We start from the raw sequence: 13,006 nt of genomic DNA on the forward strand, positions 1-13,006 counted from the left end.
AGGGGGCAGAGCATGACCTGGGTGCAATGGGGGTGCTTCTGTGGACACCCTTGGGTGCCCCATGCCCCTGGAGGGGGGGCTCTGGGCTCCTTCCTCATGCCCCCCTTCCATCTCCTGCAGTGGGTAACCCTGCAACCACTCTGGGGTGGCACCCCTCATATTTTGGAGCTGGGTGATGCTCCCATGGGGCCAGACCCCCTCTCATGGGTGATGTGAGTTTGTGGGTGCTCTGTGTCCTCCTCCCTCACAGCCTAATGTGGAACAGGCGCGTGTTACCCAGGGCACCCGCTCCCCCAAAACTGCCTCCTTGGCTGTGCTGGGGCTGCTGCAGCCCAACCCAGGGGGGCAGAGCGGTGCTGAGGACCTTGCAGTCCGGGGCCAGCGCTGGATCCGGCCCCTAGGGCTCCCAGCCAGGGCCTGCAGCCCGGGCACCGCCCCGACCCGCAGCGCCCTGCGGCGGTGCGGGACGCGGTACCAGCGGCCGCTAGGACCCGGGGGAGCGCGCGGAGCCCCGAGCTCCGCCCTCCCGGGAGCCGAGCCCCCTCGGAGCTCCGCCCCTCGGAGCCGAGCCCCGCCCCTCCCCGCTGCTGCAGTCGCCCTCCGAGCCGCGAGGGGGCGCTGTGGGAGCCGCGGGCTCCCGGCGGCCCCGCGCGCCTCCCGGCAGCCTTTGCTCTCTTTCCGCGGCCGCCGCCGACATGGTGGGTCCCGGCCGCGCCCGCCGCCGCCATCCGCCGCCATCCGCCGGCGGGGCCGCTCCGCCCGGGGCGCTGAGCGGCTCCGGAGAGCGGGGGGGAGCGGGGCGAGCGGGGGGCGTGGGGCCGGGGGAGGGGAGACCGGGACCGGGGCTGGGGTGAGGCGCGTTGCCGAGGGGCCGCGGGCCGGGGGAAGCCGGGCCCGGGTGGCCGCGGGGGTCCGGCGGGGCCTGACCGGTGTTCGCCCGCTCCCCACCCGCCCAGGGACGCGTCCGAACGAAGACGGTGAAGAAGGCCGCCCGGGTGATCATCGAGAAGTACTACACCCGCCTGGGGAACGACTTCCACACCAACAAGCGGGTGTGCGAGGAGATCGCCATCATCCCCAGCAAGAAGCTGCGCAACAAGATCGCGGGGTGAGGCGCGGGGCGGGGGCTGGGCGCGGGTGGGAATTCCTGCCGCAGCCTGCATTCGAAAGTGACCGCGGTCTCGCCCGTGGCCTGGTCATCGATAGTGCAGGGAGAGCAGCCCTGCCGAGAGCTTTCCCGTGTTTGGGGGGGCCGCCCCCCCCCCAGACCCTGCTGCTGTCGGACACTTCGCCATCCCTGACGGGCCTCGGAGGTGGAGGGACATCGCCGGGGCGGTGGAGGGACATCGCCGGGGCGGTGGTGGGACGACGCCGGGGTTTCCAGGGGGGGCTCTGTCTCCTCAGCCTGGTGCGATTTTGGGAGCGAGGGTGGAGAAGGGAGACACGGGCTCTTGGGAGTCCTGGGTGGTCCTGTGTGTCCCCGCAGGTATGTCACCCACCTGATGAAGCGTATTCAGAGGGGACCCGTCCGAGGCATCTCCATCAAACTGCAGGAGGAGGAGAGGGAGAGGAGAGACAACTATGTCCCCGAGGTGAGGCTCTGCCTGCGCTCGAGTGCCCACTTCAGCGTCTGTCTGTCCTGCCTCGAGGTGTCTTCTCCATTAGCGGCCCCAAATTTCTTTAAACCAAAATCTCAGCCAGGAGGAGCTGAGGAGGGTTTGGGTGGAAGAAGGCTGAGGTGGATTTTGGCCTCGTATCAGGGCACTCCCTCAAAAACCAGTGCCTGGGCTGGGAGGAGCAGCTGACTTCTTGCGTTTCAACTCTGCTGCTGGTTGGCAGATGATATTCCTCCTCAATTTCCTACCTTAAAATGAGGAAAAATGTAACTTGATGGGAGGGAGGAGGATATTTCAGAGTGGCTTAAGACCTGCTGTACAGCAGATGTCGCTGAAGAGAGGGAATTGGTGAAACCCCTTCTCGTCTTGAACCTGCATTCGCAAGGGATTGAGGTCTCGCCCGGGACTTGGTCATTGATAGCGCAGGGAGAGGAGCTCCGAAAGTGTTTCCCGTGTTCGGTGGGTTCGATCCCGTCCCTCCCAAACCCTGTAGCCTGTAGCTTCTCACCCCTCTTTCAGATCTCCCTAGTCAGCTTCTGGTAGAGCTGCTGGCTTCTGTGCTGCACAGAAACGCTCGGTTCTGTTACCTCTGCTCCCCTAAGTCGTCGGTGCTGGGGTTTGGTTGCGTGGAAGGTTATTTTAGTGATGATGTGGGGAGAACAGGTACGATGGTAGGATGTCACAGGAGCCGCAGCAGTGTGATAAGGCAGGCTGGTGATCTCCCCCCCACCTGGAGATCTGCCACGGGAGTACCCCCTCCCGCTTTGCCTTCTTGGTTTCGTAGCCCAAGGTGAGGTGACGCGGCTCCCCACAAGAGACCAGGGCTCGGTTTGACTCCCTCAGTGCTGACAGCTAGAAATGATGCGTGAAACACTGGCAGCTCCGTGCAGATCCTCTCACAGATCCTCAACGCCCCAGATTTTAGGTGTCAGCACAGTGCTGACCTGCACAGCTGGTGTTGGAGGAACCAGCTGGGGCGACTGTCCGTGTGTTGCACATGGTGACCTTCCAGCTGCCTGTCGAAGGCAGGATGAGGTGGTGCTGGGGGAAGAGGTCACCCCTGGAGGGACCTTGAGCAGGGAGGGAGCGTCTGTGCTGTAGCAGTCAATGCAGTGTTAGCTGAACCCCTGTTATTCACAGTTTCTTACAAAAATACTGGTGTGACGTAGCCTCTTGGGGAAGGAAGCGTGTGCGGAGATCAAAGTTTGGGTTCCAGAGCGGGTTGGAGGAGGTTGCTCTGGGCTTAAGGAGCAGGAGACCTCAGGTCCTGCGCGTGGGGCAGCCCAGGTGGTCACTTGGCATTCCTGTCTGGCACCACGGTGGTTGGGCTCTGGCCTTGGGGACTCACGTTGCAGGACGAGTGCGAGTGTCGGTGGCGATCACAGGGACCGGTGCAGTTGTGGACCTGACCCTGGCTCCTCTCGGCAGCATTGGTGTGGAGCTGGTTAGGCCTCGGGTTTCCAAAGACCTGCCATAAAAGAGGCTCTTCTCCCTGTGTGGGGCCTCTCTGCTGCCAGGTGGCCTCTCACGGTGTTTTGGCAGGAGAGCTGGACTCCATCAGGGTCCTCCTGGCTCATTCTGTTGCTGGAGCCCTTCCCCACGACGGGCAGTGAGATCTTGTTTGTGGTGGGGTGGGACCGGAGTGGGTGTGTGGGGACACCCCGGTGGCAGCAGGGACGTGGCTGCCGGGCCTCGTCAAACTGCGTCCGTCTCTCCTCCGTCCCCAGGTCTCTGCCCTCGACCAGGAGATCATCGAAGTGGACCCGGACACCAAGGAAATGCTGAAGCTCCTGGTGAGTGGCCCTAGTTGTCCCTCTGGCCCAGGTAACCCTGCCAGGCTGGTGGCATGTCCCCAGCAGTGATCCCGCTGCCCTGAGGGGCTTAATGGTGTTGGCTGAAGGCTTCAACTCTCTGGGCACGTGGCGGGGGTCCCTCCACCCTGGGACCTGCAGGCGGGTTAATTCCCATACGCTCTTGGGAGGGGAGAGGCAGGGTGGCTTTGCCCAGGACCCCGCTAGCGGCGTGGGTGTGCTCCTTGCGCTCCCTCCTCCCGCAGCACCCTAGGGTGCTGACCCAAGGGCCTCCTCGTCAGCTCTCACTGGGTGGAGGTGAACATGGGTTTGCCCATAAAAAGACCAGATTCCCGCCACCGATGAGCTGATCTCCACAGCAGGGTGGTCATCTCCCCTTCTTTCTGGAGACGTGAATCCACCCCTTGTGCTACCACAGCACGTTCACGCTTCCCGCTCCTCCCGGGAAGAATCTGCCTCCGCCCTCGGCGGGGTCGGGCGCGGACAGCGGGCAGGGCGGTGTGACCAATCCCAATCCCGTGCTGTTTTCCAGGACTTCGGCAGCCTGTCCAACCTGCAGGTGACGCAGCCCACGGTGGGGATGAACTTCAAAACGCCCCGAGGAGCGCTCTGAGTCGGTCGCTGTATGTCACTTTTCCAATAAACGTGGGGAAACTCAGCCTGCCTGGTCTTTGGAAGCCTGCGTCCCCAGGGATGAGGAGGGAGGGCTGGTTCCTCGGGGTGCCACATCCCAAATACAGGTATCCAAGGCTTCAGAGGGTGAGGAGGACTCAACACCTTCACATTTGCCAGCATCTTTTTGGGTTCTTCCCTGGCTGTTTGGGGTGTGAGGTGCAAAGCTGTTACTTTACAGGCTTTCCTGCGGTATGCAGCCACGAGAGGACAACCGCGGTGGCTCCTCGGAGCTTGCCGGAGCTCCTCACCCTCGGCGCCTCCTGGGTTTGCCTGTGCCTCCTCCAAGCGGGTAACTCTCGGGGGTCATGCCGTGCCAGAATAAACGTTGCTTCTTATAACCACATTGGTCTATTTTAAGTGCTTAAATGAAAGGAAAAAGTCTTGTCGCTGGTTTTCTGTGTATGAGGGGAGTGAGCCGGGCTGAGCAGAGCACTCTGTCTGGGGGTGGAAGCTCCCCTGTGGAGACGGGCCCTGCTGAGCCTTGTGCTGTCCTTCCCCCAGCGAGACTTCCCCAGGGTGCAGCAGGGGTGTGAGAGTTTTGGGGTGCTGTCCTGCCCTGCAAAACGCCTGTCCTGCAAGGCAGAGGCTCTGCTTGGAGGCAGAGGAGACCTACAGGTCTCAGCCTTTGCTGTCAGCATCATCCAGCACGTGACCTGCGGGCAGGGTGCCCTTGGCAAGGGCAGGCAGCGCTGCTGGGCAGCCCGGCCGGGCAGGAGTCCCTGGGTTTTCCCTCCCCGCCTGCGTGACCGGCTCCAGCACGAGGGGGGTTGTGCTTAGGGGAAGTCTGGAGCCCTGCGCTCAAAACCTCTGCAAACTCATGGAGCTCCCGTGGAGCCCCTGCCTGTCCTGCCAGCCCCATGATAGCGCTGGTCCCACCGGTGAGCGTGTACCATGGGTGGGTGCGGCTGTGTCGTGGGGCGACTTCTCCCCTCTCCCTGCAAGGAGACCTCAGTGTGTCCCTCCAAGGAAAACCACTGTTCGCAGCCACATCTTGAATCCCCCGGTACAAATAAAAAGACAAAGGATTTGTGTTTTGGGGAGAAATGTCTATATTTAAGTTTGCTGTGGAATTTGTTTTAAATAGTTATTTAAAGAAGAAAATGTTGACAGTAAATGCAGCCAGGTATTTAAATCTACATTGAACACGCTGAGCTGCAGTCAGGATAAGCCAAGCAGGGATAATTTATAAATCCTCCAAGTACTACAGAGATTTAACTTGGAATTTGCAGCTCGATAGCACCATCTCTTCACTATTTAACTAAAACACAGGAAGAACGCAGACTGACAGGTAAAATAACCATCCATCTGCAGAAGAGAGCAAGGAGGCGTCCCAGCATCTAACTACGGGATTGAATTTCCAAACGCGACTGATAGCCCTCTGGCAGTGAAGTTTTTTATGTGAGCAGCCACCTGTTACTTAAATTTTCTCTTCATTTTAGTCTTCACGTCAGAGTAAATGTTAATTTCGTTCTGAATCCAATACGCCGCGTAGCCCGAGGTGCCGGGAATGAAATCGCGGAGCTCTCCGACATATTTCTTCATGTCGCGAGCAGAGGCATAGCCTACGAAGGGAAAGCGCGGGTCTCACTGGAGGAGCTGCCCTCTTCTCCAACGGAACAAGAACGATGGAAAACGCAAAGCGCGGAGGGGAAGGGAGCGATTCCAGTCACACCCTCAGCGTTTCCACTGCTGTAAGTACTGGGAGGAAGCGAGGAGCAAGCCGGGGGGTCCCTGCTTCATCCACAGTCGTTTTCAGGCATATTTCCCACTCCTTAAAAATCTACCAACGCCGAACGTTACCTGTCACCATGTTATTCATCGGGTATTCCTGGAGAGCACGGTATGGAAATTCCCCCTGGGCGGGAGCTCTGGAGCCTGTTTCTTCTTCGCTGCTGTATTGGAGGGGAAAAATCTGTGCGTTATTTCCTATGCATTGGGGATCTCTTGAAACTTGGGGACGTGTCCAAATCGTACCGCCGAGGGCAGGAAAATACCTTTCGGCCAGGTCTAGAGCATCCTCCTCCACTTCTTCCTCACAGCCTTTTCTCGCCGCCTCCAGTTTGTCCGTCGGATTTTCATTGAGCTGCAAGTATCAATGCAGAGTTGAGTTAAAGTTGTGCCCTGGGTACCCTGCAGAACGCTAGAGACGTGGTCTGAGAGAGCAGTATTTTTAGGACTTGTGATTTCAAGCGTAATTTCAAATACAATTTTAAATAATCACATTTTTGCTTCAAAAGTACTGAGAAGTTGCTTTGAGAAGAGAGCGGGCAGTGTCTCAGAGCTACACGGGGAAGGAAAATGCCGCACGAAAGGGCTGAACTCAGATCTTGGCGATCGGCAGCCCTGGAAGGACGTGCCGGCGAGACTGGACGTCTGTATGGGTGAGGGAGAAAATCCCTCCTGCGCCTCCTACGCTCAGTCCGGTGCTGTCCCCCCTGGGATGTCACAGCGCAGCAAGCACAAGGAGATTTGATCCCACATTTGGGTTGAGGGTCTGGGATGAAACCCAGGGTCCCTTAAGTTGATACAACTGATATTTTTTTTAAGGTACACCTCTTGTAGTATAAATTTCTCATCTTACCTGTTCTGCAAGGGAATCATCCGCCTGCTCCCAAATAAAACTACCGATTTTCCTTCTGATTTCTGCCATGAACAAAAAATAAATGAATGTGAGAGCAGCAAATTACGACACTGTGAGGCAGTCGCTGCCTGTGCAAGCCCCTGCTTCTCACAGGTGCTAGCAAATGCAGTCGGGAGCCCTGGCAGGGCTCTGCTGGCGCTGCTCACTAATGCAATATAAAAGATGGAGCATTAGTTCCTCTGTCTCTGGAGAGGAAGAATTGCTCCCAGCAGAAGGAAATTCCCTCTACCCACAGCAGAAGTACCTGGAGGTTCTTGTTTGCACCCCCAAAAGGCTGCGCTCATGGGGGGAACCCCCAGGGGAGCCAAACCCCGATGGGTTTTTTCCCGCCTGACCTTCTTGCAGGCAGGCGGGTGGCAGGACAAAGTGGCCCAGAACCACCGACAGCTTCGCTCCCGCGCCGGTGCTCGCCCACACGGAGAGGTAACGGGAGTGAAAGACCGTCGCTCTGCCCTCCAAGTAATCGAGGCTCTCGTGTATTCTGGAAGAGAAAAAGACAGCTGGTTTCCAAAGGTAAGCCTGAAAACAAAACAAAACAAAAAAGTTTGAAGGGATATTGTCATTAAAATTGACCTGCTCTGATATTTTTGCCAAAAGCACCTAATTTACTGTAATTTTCTAACTATGAGACTCTACCAGCAATGTCCTGTTACAGTCCCAGCTGCCAGGACCTCCTGAGAGCAGCCTGGAGGAAGGACACTGGGGACCAGGTAAACGTGTATTTAGTCCCTAAAAATGGCACCGTTCTGCACTCTGTTCTTGAGATGAGACTGGTTCTTCAGGGAGGGGGAAAAAATGTGATTTTTATTTATTTATTCTTAACCCTACTGGTCCCTGTTCAGTCTCACGGCGCGGTCCCCACACAGCGGCAGCACTACAGCTGAGCGAGGAAGGGTGGAGGAGGATGCTCAAGCACTCATCGTCCTCTTCAGAGGGGAATTAAATATTGTTTGCCGGGCTTAAGGGTATGGATAATGATTACATTTTTCCCAAGAAATAATCTGAATATATACATTAAATATATATATATAATTAGATATAATTCCTCCTGGGGATCAAGCCAGTGTGACAGGATACTGTGGCAAAAGGAAGGTCATTACTCTGGGTTTCTCAGGATTCCTCTCCTGCAGCTGGAGCGAGTGGCTGAAGGATTACAAAAATCTAAGCCAGTTTTAAGCAATTGTGTGTTAAAAGAAGCTGCTTAGTCCAGCCTAGCAAAGCCTGCTGCAGAGCATTGTGAGAAAACATTGCAGTTCCCTTTCACATAAATATATTTACATGATACTGAATATATATAAATATTCACTCACTGGAGGAACACCCTGAATAGCTGTCATGGTTTAACCTGGCAGGCAATCAAACACCACACAGCCGCTTGCTCACTCCCCCCACCCCCACAGTGGGACAGGGAGAGAATCGGAAGGGTAAGAGTGAGAAAACTCATGAGTTGAGATAAAGACCATTTAATAGAACAGAAAAGGAAGGGGGTTGGAAAAAAAATTAGAGAATATACAAAATGAGTGATGCACAATGCAATTGCTCACCACCCACCAAGCAATTCCTGGACACGCCTACCATTCATATACTGAGCATGACGTCACATGGTATGGAATACCCCATTGGCCAGCTTGGCCAGCTCTCCCGGCTATGCTCCCTCCCAGCCTCTTGTGCTCTTGGAGAGCGTGGGAAGCTGAAAAATCCTTGACTAGCAGGGTACTCAGCAACAACTAAAAACATTAGTGTGTTATCAACATTCTTCTCACACTAAATCCAAAACACAGCACTAGGAAGAAATTTAACGCTATCCCAGCCAAAACCAGGACAACAGCCTTTCCTTGTATTTGTGAGCTCTCTGATTTTTTTTTATTAAGCAAGCAGAAGGAAAATAGCTATTCAGCCCTTTTCCAGCCATTTTTACCCCCAAGTTTTCTTTCAGAGTTAACTCATGCTTGCTTTTTTACACATTTTTGCTGGCTTTTTTTTGTTCCTTGGGGATGGTGTCACCTCTATTTTAGTTTTCCAGTAGATCAATTCAAAGGTAGCGAGAAAACCAGTGCAATTTGTTTAATTTACATCGGAGTTAAGCGAGCCTAACACATCGATGGTCTCTGCAGTCATTTTCTGTTTTGTCTAGCTACAGTTTAGCATGGATGTGAGTTTTCAGACCCCACTAAGCACTAAAATCCCGGCAGATCTGTACCAGGCACTTTAAAAATACCACCCTGACTTTTAAAGGATGTCGCATCCATTAAATACTTTGCATTAATTACATTAAAACCGTTATCTACGCCTTCATTGATCTTTCGCTCCCTACAGATAGTGCCTGGAGAAGGCTCAACGTGAGCGTGAAACGGGGCTGCAGGCATCTCCCAAGCAAGGAGGATGCTGCTGGCATGGGGGTGACACGGGGGGGATAGCTGGGGGGGACAGCCCACCTGCGGGTGTCCGGATGGGCAGCGTCGCTGCTGAAGAGGTAGTCGGCATCCTGCCAGTTGGCAAGTGCCCCGCCACCGGCCGCTGCAGGGGGAAGAGGAGGTAAGGAGGAAGGTGGACACCCCAATGTGTCCCTACCTCAGGGTGGCCTGGGATGGGGACAGCTGCCTGGGCTGGTTGTGGGGCCGCAGGGCCGGGCCCCAATGTGGGTGCTGTGATGGGCTCCCATGGCTATGGGTCTCCCACTACCCCACGGAGGGCTCCTCTGAACTTTTCCTCAGTGTGGGGGCACCGTGGCCTGCCCTGGCCCTGGGGGGACCTGCCAAACCCATGCTTTGCCCCACCGTGGGGGGGCTCAGCCCTGCTCTGCCCCACCAAGGGGTGACGGGGCTGTGCCCCCACTGCTCTGCCCCACTCAGGGGTGATGGGGCTGTGCCGCCACTGCTCTGCCCCACTGAGGGGTGACGGGGCTGTGCCCCCACTGCTCTGCCCCACCGAGGGATGACGGGGCTGTGCCGCCATTGCTCTGCCCCACTCAGGGGTGATGGGGCTGTGCCGCCACTGCTCTGCCCCACTGAGGGGTGACGGGGCTGTGCCCCCACTGCTCTGCCCCACTGAGGGATGACGGGGCTGTGCCGCCATTGCTCTGCCCCACTGAGGGGTGACGGGGCTGTGCCGCCATTGCTCTGCCCGACCGAGGGGTGACGGGGCTGTGCCCCCACTGCTCTGCCCCACTCAGGGGTGATGGGGCTGTGCCGCCATTGCTCTGCCCCACCAAGGGGTGACAGGGCTGTGCCGCCATTGCTCTGCCCCACCGAGGGGTGACGGGGCTGTGCCCCCACTGCTCAGCCCCACCGAGGGCGTGTGTCAGCTCCCTGCCCCCGTGGTTCATCCCCGGGGCGCCGCCGGGACCCCTCACCCCACAGCTCCCGCGGGTCCGGGCTGACGCTCTGCGAGAACCAGGCGCGGCGGCCCCGGAACATGGCGGCGGGAAGCGGCGGCGGGAGGAGCCCTCAGGGGCGACGGCGGGGCGGGAAAACCCTGAAGGGCGGCGGCGGCAACCTGAGGCGCAGCGGCAGGAGGACGCTGAGGGGCGGCGGGGCGGGGGGCGGGACGAGCTCTGAGAGGCAGCTGCGGCGGGAAGACACTGAGGGGCGGCGGCGGGGAGCCGAGGGGCGGTGGGCGCCGAGGAGAGGCGCGGTGCCCCGAGGGGCGGCGGCCGTTTCCAGGGCTGGCAGCCCCCCTCGAGTCGTTCAGGCACCGGCAAGTGAAGCCATGCAGGTTTCATATTGCCCCTCACGAGGTCTCTCGGCCCCGCTGCCACCTCCCCGTGCCTGTCTGCATTCGGCTGAGCGTCCCAAGATGGCTGCAGGTGACCCACACCTACACGCAGCTGAGCCAGGAGTGGGGCTGCCCCCGGATCTGAACACTGGTGTCCGGGGCGTGTTGATGCTCAACCTCCTGTGGAAACCCTCCACGGCTCTCACCAACTTGTGTCACCCCTGGAAAGGGGACGGGACGAGCTGAGGGCACAGTGGAGGCAGTGTCTGTGGCTGACTTGCCCAAGAGAAGGCAGTGGCAGAGCTGAGCATCATCGGCTGGCCTCGGTCCTCTCCACTCCTGCCATCACCCTGCACCATCTTCTGAATCTCTTCCAGCTTCTGTAGAAAGGTGGGGCAAAAGCCTTCACACTGTGGGCTCCTTCACTGCTCAGTCCCAACTCCTTCCCGCTCCATGGGGGGCACGAGCTCCCCTGGAGATGCTCTGTATTCATGTTCTCTGTAGGTGGTGGCAAAAGAGGAGGTAGTGAGAAGAAGACAGCGTCTCCTTGCCTGGATTTCGTGTCCTCCCATGCCACCTGCTGGATCAGAGTCCGGAGCTGCCCGCCAGACCCCGTCCCCTTTAGACGGCACGTGCTTTGTGCTGCGGTGGGAACAAACCATCCTGCCAGACAGTTTGTGGTCACCAAGTCCAGCCCAGCAGGACACACAGGCGAGACAGAGCCACGTGAGGGCTCAACTTAGTCTCCTCCACCCTCCGATTTTCTGCATGTCCCAGGAGAAAGATACCCCAGTGCACATACCTAAGCAAAGCTGAATACGCCCCAAACAGTCAAGTTACGTGTCAGCAGTACTGAAAAGTGATACAGAAACTCCTGGTCTTTCATTCTTACTTGTTTTTCATCAAGTTTTTACACAAGCTGAAGAATTACTTCTGTTTGCACTCGCCTTTCCATGATGGGCTTGGTAACACACTCAAATTAAAGGAGAAAAAGGTAAGGTGTTAAGCCACAGTGTAACTGCTACATGGCACAGGTAAGCCCAGTTTAGTTGAGCTGAAATGGGTCAGCCTGTGCCAAGCAGCTAGGGCTGGCCTGGGGCTGTGCAGCCTTCCTCTTGCAGACACTGTATGAACATTCCGGCAAAAACATGCTGTGGATATTCACCTTTACCCAGCTTGCTGTGGTTTGCTTGCTGGAGAGGGAGTGGATGGCAAACTCATTCCCACAGAGCTGGAGCTGCGGTGGCAGAGCTGGGACTGGGTGTTCAGCAGCATCTTTTTCACTTGGTTCCACTTTTCTCAGAGGACATCTATATTCAGCTGTGTCTTGAATGATTTTCCCCTCCTCTTGCACCCCACTCCTTCAGCTTTTACTCCCTACCATGCAGGAACTGGTGAAGCTTTAAAAATTCCGAAGAGATCTGATGTTGAAGAGGTTGGTCTTCAAAAACGTTCTCCCAAGTTGTCCTCCTAGAAGTTGTTCTTCTAAAAACACTCGGGAAATAGTTTGCTGGCAGCAAAATTGCTTGTATTTCATAAAGCATAAATGAGGCTTGTTTCAAGCTTCAATCTTGCCAAGATATCCCTCAACAACTCCATCTCCTGGGAACTTTTGCTGAAAAGCCAGCAGCAGCAGCACAGCTACATCCTGGATACCTTTGGACCCTCCCCAAGCTGGACCCCAAGGATAAAACACAGAATGTTATTCTAGATATGGTCCCAAAATTCAGATGTTAATCAAAATTAGCCAGCCTCTGGGATTGGCATGCATCATTCTCCCCCAGAGGGGGAATTTTTGAGTAAGCTGTCAAAATATTTCCTAAGTAAGACCACAAAAAGCCCACAGATGCAATCAGGGCAAAGACTTCCCTGATGCAGGGAGATGTTGATCTAAGTTTCCTTTGGAGATGTGGTTGTCTCATGTTGCCTATGCCACAGCATCTTCAGCTTCTGCAGTTGACTCCGCTTGTGTCCTAATTAGGATGAGGTTTTACTGTTGGTGTGATGCACCTGGCTGTTACTTTGTGATGGTCTTGAGGATAGTAAAGGTGAAGGCAAGGTGGTGGTAGGCACTTTGGTGGCTCTCCATGAGGAAGCCATGATGTGGTTCATGACTCAAGCCACCTTGGGCTCTCACAGCAGGCTGTGCTGCTCCGCTGGGGTCTCTGAAGGAGAATCCCAAACCTTTTCCTACCTCCCAGACCATCTTCTACCACAGAAGGACCACTGCTGGGGCTGGTGCAGTCCCTGGCTGGTCTGCAGAGCACAGCTGGCATTACAGGCTGAGCTGTGTGGTGGCTCTGGTGAGTCCTGCCATCCCACACTCGGTCACAAGCTGGGTGACGAGCGCTTTGCATGACCATCCAGTCATGACATCCCCACCTCTCCTGGTTTGAATGCTCCTCTGGTGAGTGCAAAGTCCCCGTAACTGCTCCCTTCACCCCAGCAAACCCCAAAAAACTTTGCTTGTGGCAAAGAATTTGTCTTTGAGGTAAATGTCTTTGCTTTAAAAGCCAGAGGTTTGCACAGGACAGTTACTATTATTGTAC

General features: G+C 56.4%; 2 protein-coding genes and 2 non-coding genes across 5 annotated transcripts; 3 read left to right on the forward strand and 1 right to left on the reverse strand.

The window, feature by feature from the left end:
* Positions 1 to 606: 606 nt before the first annotated feature.
* Positions 607 to 4,085, forward strand: RPS17 (ribosomal protein S17). The gene is made up of 5 exons (XM_075160614.1): positions 607 to 698; positions 957 to 1,108; positions 1,487 to 1,592; positions 3,344 to 3,409; positions 3,960 to 4,085. The coding sequence occupies exons 1-5, from the start codon at positions 696 to 698 to the stop codon at positions 4,038 to 4,040; spliced, it is 408 nt and encodes a 135-aa protein (XP_075016715.1). The 5' UTR covers positions 607 to 695; the 3' UTR covers positions 4,041 to 4,085.
* LOC142086924 (small nucleolar RNA SNORA71) lies at positions 1,156 to 1,286 on the forward strand. The gene has a single exon (XR_012675282.1). It is a non-coding gene; the product is annotated as a small nucleolar RNA SNORA71 (small nucleolar RNA).
* Positions 1,987 to 2,119, forward strand: LOC142086929 (small nucleolar RNA SNORA71). The gene has a single exon (XR_012675287.1). It is a non-coding gene; the product is annotated as a small nucleolar RNA SNORA71 (small nucleolar RNA).
* Positions 4,086 to 5,137: 1,052 nt separating the features above from the next.
* Positions 5,138 to 10,277, reverse strand: TERB2 (telomere repeat binding bouquet formation protein 2). 2 transcript variants are annotated; one of them, XM_075160613.1, is made up of 7 exons: positions 10,096 to 10,277; positions 9,179 to 9,260; positions 7,079 to 7,224; positions 6,684 to 6,745; positions 6,097 to 6,185; positions 5,903 to 5,994; positions 5,138 to 5,664 (listed from the first exon to the last, which is right to left on the reverse strand). In XM_075160613.1, the coding sequence occupies exons 1-7, from the start codon at positions 10,157 to 10,159 to the stop codon at positions 5,516 to 5,518; spliced, it is 684 nt and encodes a 227-aa protein (XP_075016714.1). In that variant the 5' UTR covers positions 10,160 to 10,277; the 3' UTR covers positions 5,138 to 5,515. The 2 variants fall into 2 exon arrangements, with proteins under 2 accessions (XP_075016714.1, XP_075016713.1); XM_075160612.1 differs by having other exon boundaries at positions 5,174 to 5,664; positions 5,903 to 6,185; positions 10,096 to 10,159.
* Positions 10,278 to 13,006: the final 2,729 nt, after the last annotated feature.

The sequence above is a fragment of the Calonectris borealis genome, chromosome 11, assembly GCF_964195595.1.
Source record: "Calonectris borealis chromosome 11, bCalBor7.hap1.2, whole genome shotgun sequence".
Classification (NCBI taxonomy): domain Eukaryota; kingdom Metazoa; phylum Chordata; class Aves; order Procellariiformes; family Procellariidae; genus Calonectris; species Calonectris borealis.